The sequence below is a fragment of the Thermothielavioides terrestris genome, chromosome 1, assembly GCF_000226115.1.
Source record: "Thermothielavioides terrestris NRRL 8126 chromosome 1, complete sequence".
Lineage (NCBI taxonomy): Eukaryota > Fungi > Ascomycota > Sordariomycetes > Sordariales > Chaetomiaceae > Thermothielavioides > Thermothielavioides terrestris.
In genome coordinates this window covers 3,207,765-3,217,107 of record NC_016457.1, presented here as the reverse complement: position 1 = coordinate 3,217,107, position 9,343 = coordinate 3,207,765, and the positions used below count along the sequence as shown (strand labels likewise).

At 35.2% G+C, this 9,343-nt stretch overlaps 1 protein-coding gene across 1 annotated transcript; it reads right to left on the bottom strand.

Annotated features, from left to right (window-relative positions):
- Window positions 1-8,742: 8,742 nt before the first annotated feature.
- THITE_2041343 (uncharacterized protein) lies at window positions 8,743-9,066 on the bottom strand (the record flags this gene model as incomplete). The annotated part of the gene is made up of 1 exon (XM_003649331.1): window positions 8,743-9,066. A coding segment is annotated over one exon (324 nt), but the record flags the coding sequence as incomplete, so codon positions are not given.
- Window positions 9,067-9,343: the final 277 nt, after the last annotated feature.

Genomic DNA, 9,343 nt, shown 5'->3' with positions numbered 1-9,343 from the left:
GAAGTAAGGTCTATATCTCTATATATAGGGTCTCTTCTCTTACTAGGTAGTATCTAATAACTTGATCTACCCGCTTAACCCAAAGGTTGACGTCCCTATAGTACAGCTACTGTTTATTGTACTATAGGTCCTAGGATTCCTTAGACTCGTTCTCTATATCCAGCTAAAAGAGACTAGTGTCCTAGATCTTCTATTTCGACGTAGGTACAGACGGTTGCAAAGACATAGTACTCTTATCCTTAGTTTTAGGCTAATAGTCTTCTATGCCTATAGCCCTATTTGCCCTTTCAATTATAACGTTCAGGTTCTCTATTATTCTAGCCATCTAAGTAAGAATATCCTATATAGCAAAAGTGGCCTAGATGTCTATAGCTCTAGCTACTTATCTAGAGGGTCTAGCTCCTTGTCTATATAGTGGGCTCAGTATCTCTTAGAATAGTAAGGAGACGCTAGAATCGACTGAACTATCTATACGTTCTGTTCTAGGGTTCTAGATAACTATACTTAGTTTAAGAAGCTCGAATAGGTACTAGGATAGTTGGCTAGGCGTCTATAGCAATAGCTAGGGAACCTAGTCGAAAGCGCTAATTAGCTAAGCTATTAGAGATAATAGGTCTTCCTTTTTAGGTTGTCGGTTCTAAGGTATTAGATCCTATAATCCTTTTGACGGTTCTTAGTAACGTCTATTGAGATTATAGCTACTAACGGTATAGGTTTTATATCCCTATTAAGGAATAGTTAATATATCTTAGAGCTCTAGTTGCTCCTAGAAGATTAGGCTTAGTAGGGTTGCTAGCTAGTTCTTAGTTAGATTGTATCTAGGTTTTACTAATATTTCTAGTAATATAACTAGTCTTAATTGCTAATTGTTAGTCCCCTAAGGCTTTAAAGTCTCTAACGGTCCCTAACTCTCTAGTACTAAGGTCTCTAGCGTTTCTTAAGTTAAGTCCTTAGTCTCTAAGGCAACGTCTTCGATCCTAGGGTCTAGGATAAGGTTCTTGCTAATAGCTACTTAGACTTTATATCTAATAGTTGCGAGATAGGCGTATAGAATGTAATTATTAAGTATCTAAGAGGGAGGATACTCTACGACGTATAGTGTTTCAATGTACTATTAGGCGTAGACGTCTCCTTCTAGTGCCTCTTCGAGTAATGCTATAGCTTCTAGGTATTAGAGTTCTTAGGGACTAATAGCAGTTACCTACTAGACGTTGTAGATAACCTCGAAGTCTTTAATAAACTTAAGTATCTACTATATATCCCTATAGACGTTGGTGTTTATAAAGCTTAAATCTGTCTAGCTTCTAACTCTTTATAAACGCTTAGTACTAGAATAACAGTATCTAGATTATAAACTAGTTCATTATAAATCGTATACTCTATAGCTTGCTCCTTTATAAAGGAGCATTATCTACCTTAGGTACTGCTCTATACAACTTACTAGGTATAACTTGTAATATCTCCTAAGCTGAACTTAGCTCTCTTCGATAGGAAGCGAATAGGTTTAAATCGTTAGTAGGCACTACTTATTATACATTAATGGTCCTCGGTAACCATCTAGCAGTAAACGTATAAGGATAAGAAAGATCAATGCCTCTTAGCCTCGTTAGCCGATAAGGCGGTACTCCTAAACACTAGTATATGTCACAAAAGTATATTGATGTAGTCTACTATTTTACAAAGGGGTTGCGGACGAGGTTCCTCTTTTAAGGGAACGCTCGTTACCCCTAACCACGGTGCGGTCATAGGTGCCCTTGCCACAGTTGCGTGTAACACGTGCGATATGACGTATATGCTTGGAGCCTAGGAGCCGTAGCTAAAAGGGTAGGCAGTCGCCTACCGAGGTGGAGGAAGATTCCTAATCCTTTAAGGATTAGTCTCTAATGACAATAGGAGATACACTTAGACAGTGTCGCCTTGGAAACTGTAACCACTCACCTAGGTCACTGCCGTGATACTATTGTGCTTCTTCGCCTTGAGGCATCTTACTAGTAGCGCTCGAAGACTCCTATTACACTTCGCTTCCTTGTTGTTATAGCTCTACTTTTCCTTCTCTACTTTGTTGTTAGAGCGAGGTCGACTTAGCGATCCTAATACATAGATCGCCCTTGCTTTTGCTACTTCTAGTCGAAGAGCTGCCTAGATCCTTAGTCGGTTCTTAAAGGTCTTTGTTAGACGTTGCACTACTTAACGTTCTAAATCTAAGTTGCTAGCTAAACTATAGCCTTATAGGTCTTAAGCTTCTTAAGGAAATATTAGTCGATATATAACTAAATCTAAGGCGATAACTTAGAGTAGAATAGGAGAGTTTGTTTCTTATTGTCTTAACGCTTAGTCTAGGCTTTTAACAAGTTGAAGTACTAGTAGAAGTTTAAAGGGCTTTAGCCCTCTTATTGCTTTGCCTAGTTAATAGCCTTTACAATTTCTAACTAACTGTTAGTAAAGTCTTTGATATATAAAGTAGTCTAATCTTCAAAGATCTATTATATCGACTTAGCTATATTTTATTCCTTTTTTAGTAGGTTATTATAGTAGCTATACTAATAGGTATATAGCGTCTACTCTATCTTATTGATAATAAAGAAGATCTAATTCTTTTTAGTTTTAAAGTATTTAAGGTTACCTTTAAAGGCTTGATAAAGGTCTTAGAGCTAAATTCAACACTTTTAGAAGGTAACGTTCTCTTCTAATAGTATAATGTTCTTAACTTTAATAGTTTAACGATTCTACCTTCTATCCTTACTATCGTTAGCTAATTTAGTACTATCTCTCTTTCGTTTATTAAATAGCTCGTCTATTCCTAGCGACTAAAGCAATTTCTACTCCTAGTCTTTAAGTTCCTTTAGAGCCTAGAGTTAGGTAACGTAGGCCTATACCCTTTGTAGTAGGTCCCCTATAGAGAACGGCGCTTCTTATAGTAGAACACTAGGAGGTGAAGGAAATAGGTAGCGAAAGCTAGGAAAGGACTTTATTTCTAAGTTATAAAGTTGTACTAGATTTATAGTGAAGTAGTGCAAAACCTCTATACCAACCTACCCCACTACACCTAGGACTAGGCGTGCGAGATAGCTCCTAGAGGAATGTAGTGCCCCTCTAGACAGATAAAGATAGTATATATCGAGTAGTAGGAAAGCTGTCTCTTAAGAGGAAGACATATAGCTTAGGTACGTCTAGTAGGATATAGTAGAAAAGATAGAAAACAACGAGAATACGGTTAAAGCTCAATAGCTCAGATACTTATCGTCTAGATAGAGGTAGGACAATAAAAAGAGAGGCTTAATAGCCTTCCTAGAAGAAGGAGAACTATCAACGTAGTATCAATAAACGTATATTGACAACTGCTTAATATCTTACTTAATAATAAAGAAGATAGGCTTAGCCTACTTAAATATATATAACTAGAGGGTTAGATCTCCCTTAGTAACAAATATAACGCTTCTAAGATAAATAGAAAAATAGAAAAACTAGGTCCCCTATATCTAGATAGTCTATTACCCTAATCTACACTTCTCTTTTAAGCTTGCTATATACTCCTATAGGCAAGCTTATACCTTAAAAGCTCTCTAATATATACCTCTTATCGTCGCTACTCCTTGAGTTACTCTCTATATATAGCTCTCTTAGCTTATAAAGGTCTAGCTAGCTATAGTGGTTGATTATACTATCTCTTATACTCCTCTACCTCTTTAATATATATATCCTAGCCTTGCTACTATACTAGATATTTATATTTATAGGCAAAGGTATAGTCGTATAGGTCGTATAGTAGTAGGTAAAGTAGACGTCTAGGCTTCGTAGGTTCTTTGTAAAGGCGTTTACTATAGTATTATACTAAGGGTAATGTTCAGCTAGATAATATAGATAATCCTTATACCTAAAGATACTTCTATACTAGAGTATAAGGTATCTTGAGGTAGTCTAGTCTCCTTATAAGCGTATAGATAAGCGTCTCCTCTTCTTAGAGGTAGAGATTAAGTGCTATCTTCTTAAGGGCTACTTATACCAATGCTTTAAGGTTCTTGACTAGGTTACTGCTAAGAAGGCGCTTATAGTCTATCTTATCTATAGGGGTATCGACAAGCCTTTATATTATAGTCGCTTATAGTGTAGTAATCTCTATAATCTTAGCTTCGATATCCTACTAGGTCGATATATTGTTAAGATCCTCTGTAAGTACTACTAATAGACCTAAAGCAACTGGCTAGTCCTTTAGTCGAAAGGGTAGAATAGTGCTAGGTGCTAGAAACGTGCTTTATAACTATTGTCTAAGGTCGTCTATAGGGTCTTATAAGGATAGTACACCGCTAAACTATCTGTCTAGTAGGAGTCCTATAACTCTATAGTAGTATACCTAGTACGCTATATCCTTCTTTAACTAGGGTATAAAGATAATTTAGGTAGTAGCGATTACTCCTTTCTCACTCTAGTTAAAGAGCTAGGCTTCCCTAAACGCTACTAAATATATAGCTAGGATTCTAAGTTCTATATTACTAAAGTAGTTATAGAGATATATAAGTAGGTTATCGAATTTAAAGATATTAGATGTAAATACGTCGTTGGCTTAGAGGACTTCGATCACCTTATCTTCGTTGTACTCTAAGAGCGTAGGCTACGTAGTTTCTTAGGCTAAAGACAATAGGTCTAGAGGGAGCTTATACGTCTTCCCTTCGTTCTACTATAACGAAGGGATTCCCTTAGTATAGAGTAGACAATCCTTAAAGATACTAAGAGCATTCCTATAAGCTTCTAACTATAAGTACAATATATACTACTATACAACTATCTCGCTATCTCCCTAGTATAGCCAAAGCTAGGGTAGCCTAAACTATATTTATCCGTCTAGAAGGTAGGGCTAGAGCTCTTAAAGAAAGGCCTATATAAACTTAAAAGCGAACTATCTATATTCCTATTCTAAACTTTGCTAAGAGTAGTAGACGATAACCTCCTTATATAGCTATAACTAAGGGAACCTATAGATAAACTAGAAAGCAATTTAGACCTTTGACAAGATGTTAGTATATATCTCTATACTCTTAAGTATAGAGTTAAAGTAGTAAAGCTAGCCTACAACTTAATCGAAGATTACAATAGCCTAATGCCTTCTATCGACAAAGTAAAGGAAGACTTAGAAACAACAATAGTTAGTAATAACCTTCTAGTTAGACTAGTAGAACTCCTTTGGTATAGGACTAGTATCTAAGATAGGCTATAGGTAGAACTAGAGATAGTCTTTATAAAGACAAAAGAAAAACTATATAACGTCTAGGATTATCTAGCCCTCTAGCTATTCCTTAGTAAATAGTATACTTTCTATATCGAAGAGTGAAATACCTATATCTATAAAACTGACTTTGAAAAACCGATCTATTATATACCTTCCCTCTAGCTAGCCTAGGAATAGGTAGCTTATAATCTTAGGGTTTATACTAAGCTAAGGGCTTTGAATCTAGTTAGGCCACTAGTTGATTATATTTTGTAGATACTTCTTTAGGGTCTATAGAAATAGAAAAAGCTTAGGACTAGTCTCCCTAGGGTAACTTAGTATCTTTGAGTCTAGCTCTTGCTCTATAAGGGAGATATAATACCTTGCTTAATCGCTATCTTCTATAAGCCTCTATAAACCTAGTGGTATATAAAGTTTAAGCTCTCTAAGTAGCTACTTCTATCCTAGGACGACGGTTATATTGGCCTAAGATTGTATAGGCCTTATAAAATTAGGAATCCTATAACGATCTATAGCAATGCTTACAATAGTATATAAAAATTTAGCTCGATAGAAAAGTCACTCTCTAGGTAGAAAGATCTAGACCAATTAAAGCGATTATAAGAAAATCCAAGGTATAGTAAGCAAGGTAAAAGAAATGGTTAATTGTAAAAGAGCTAGTAGAAGGATTAAGAAAAAGGGGTAGGCAAGCCTTCGAAGATAGGAGAGCTATTTAGCTCTTTCCTAAACTAGGCGAAAGAAAACAAATAAAGCTTATAGCGTCTACTAATTAGCTAAAAATGAGTATTTGCCCCCTAAATTCTTAAGGCCTTCCTCTCCTCTTTACTATCCTAGAACTATTTTCTTCTTCTAACCCTCTCACTACCTTATTCTAGTGCCTTCGTCTCTCTAGGCAGATTAGGTTCTTGGTAGTTAGGTCTTCTACTTCCCTTTCAAATTTATATATAGCTCTTATATACGAATTTGCAACTTAGAAACTATAATGCTAAGTAGCTAGCGTATCTACGATATATTGTAGGAAATTACTAATAAAGTAAGTGACTAGAGGCTACTATTATATAGGATTATAAACCGCTAGATCGATCTTTCGCTAGTATTAAAAACAACGATCTTCGTAGCCTAGAAGTATATCTAGGTAGTCTAAAGTAAGATAAAAGATCCACTAATACCGAAAGATAAATACTATATTAACGAATATACTATAATCTTAGTCGAATATAAAGCTATCTATAGTATAATCAAGATCTACTGATTAAACGTTAGATTACTATATATCTAGTAGGTTCTACTAAGCAATTAGCAAGATTAGCGTAGGATATAGCGATTAGTTTATATCGACAATAGGCTAGTTGACGTAATCGAATAGTACTATAATACCTTAGTTCTTTGTTCAGTGTTTATAGAGCATTACAATAGTGGACCACTTAGGCATTGGATATATTATTTCGCTATATACCTAAACCGAGCTTTAATTCTCTTAATCTAGGTATAGGGTTGTAAATAAGTACTACGCTTCCCTTTTATACTTGCCTTCTAGGCAGAGGAAGACTAATACTCCTATAGCAATAAAGTTCTTTGCTAAAGCTACAAACTGTTGTACTAGCGTTTAACAACTCCTTTTAATAAAGATAGGGATATCTATATAACTTAGCCCTTTAATAGCTATACTTCTCTTACTCTTCTCTTTACTAATAAGTATATTAACTATATCTAGTTAGAGAAGGAATATACTTAGACTTATATCTATAGGAATAATTAGAAGTACCTAGCTTAGGACTTGATCTTATAGGGCTACTTTCTATATAATCTAAAGAACGATTCTAGGCTAAAGCTACGTCTAAAAGAGGTAGGCCAAGAGTGGTTTATCCTACTAGAGGATACTATTAGGGAGCAAATAGCGTAGTACTAAGCTAACTGCAAGAGTTTACGTCGCTAAGGGATAGAGACAACGGACAGGGATAGGTAGAGGGTAGGATATAGTCTAGGAGCTTAGCCTATAGATAGTAGATTAAAAGACTATATACCCTAATTATAGATTTTTCTTAGCTTTAGCTTTAGCTCTAAGAAACTTAGTCCTATATAATAGAAACTATCTATCTAGAGGACAAAAGTGAAAAGAAAAAGGTATAAATGACTATAAGGCTCCTAAGAGTAAGGTTACCCCCTAGGAAGAAAACTTAAGTACTAGCGAAAAAGAATAAGGCTTTAAAGGCTAAAAATAAGCGAAGGACAGTAGATAGACGAAGACTAAATAAGACGTAGCTAATAAAGACATTACTAACGAGTAGAAGGCTAATATAACAATAGGTATTAAAAAGGAAATATAGCTAAACGCTAATGAAACTATCGGAGGTAGTAGCTTCTATACCCTCTTCCCCTTCTAGAATATATATCCCTATATATCTAGAGGGCTAGTGTTAAAAACTAGGTAGCTTTCTATAGGGGATTTCAACGATAAGCTTTTAACGAAGTCGCTTCTTCCTTGCCCCCTTTATAGTTAAGTGAGTCTAGCTAGCCTAAGGCACTATAGTATAACTAAAGGTTTCTTCCTTAAAGACCTCCTCCTTAACTATAATCGTAGTATCCTTTACAACTATTTATATAGTTTCCTCCCTCAATAGGCTATTGCTATAAACATAATAAAGATTGCTAAAGTAGTGCTATCGACTAGTTAAAGTGCTATATAGTTCGCTACTATAAGGAAGTTTAACTAGTTAGCTACTATTAGAATTCTTAGCTAGTTGATAGGGGTAACAACCTATAGTCTAGTCGCTAGTATTCTAATTGTCTTTAGTAGCGCTAGACCCCTCTTCGCTATCCTTATAGAGCCTTAAGTAACTGTTGAGGCGGTAGCGTTCTCTTTAGAAGTGTCTAGTATACGTCTCTCTATTATAGTAAAAGCTTAAACGACTGTCAAGTCGATATATCTCGCTATTATAGTACGCTAAGGCAGCTAAGCCTTAGCTAGCGCTAGGGTTAGGATTAGCTCCCCCGCCGTTCTACGCTTCGCTATAGCGACTATTATAATAATGCTCGTTGTTGCTATACCCCTCTAAATAAAGGAACAGGTTTATACCGTCTACTTCTAGCTAGACGTTATCTAGTTTAAAGAACTTCTTTATATAGTTTAGAGGATATAGTATCTAGATAAGTATATTGTCTAAAGTCTCTAGGAAGTAAATATCCTAGTCTTTAATTATCTAAATATAGAATAGGCTAAACTAGCAATACTCTAGCTTCTAGACTAAGCTTATATCTAGTTGCCAAATGTTGTTATAGACGAGGACAAGATTACTAATAGATATTACTACATTTTTTAAACGAAATTTGCATTTATAAGCCTTATTATAGCGTTTAGCTAGCTTTTTATAAGCTATAGCAACCTGTTTAGTAGCAATCTTATAGTTATACTTAGCTTCCTCGAGGATATAAGTATAGAGGGCAATGAGCTTTATATAGCGTCTAGTAGGATCCTCTCCCTCTATCTAGGTATAGATAGAGTCCTAGGTAAGAATTCGTTAGATAGGAACATTAAACTCGACTAGACTAATAGGCTTATAGTTATAGGTAAAAAAAAAGGGAGATATTCTATAAGAGCCCTTAACAGTTATATAATCTATATATAAAATATATAGAAGGAGCTCTCTCCACCTCTTTCCTATACTATTAGTCATCTTTGTAAACGAGGTAGCAATTGGGATATAGCTAGCCTCATTTACTCTATTTATATACGAATTATATAGCGAGATAATAACTCTCTTGATCCGTAGTTTATAGAGGATCTCTTTGACTTCGCCTTTGAACTTAGAGCCTCTGTCGACAACTATAACAATAGGGTAGCCCTAGCAATAAAGAATATACTATATAATAAAGGACTTAATAGCCTTAGAGGACTTGTTTAATAGGATCTTAGCCTCGATATATCCTATAAGATCGTTGTAAGCCTCGACGAGGAAACACTTCTTTTCCCTATAGCTAGACGATATATATTAGATATTAAGGTACTATTTAGTAAAAGGAAAAGGCAAAGGCGTTGTCTAACCTACTACTTCCTTAAACCTCTAGGCATTATACACTTAATATAGTATATAAGCCTAAATCTACTCTATAACATCTTTA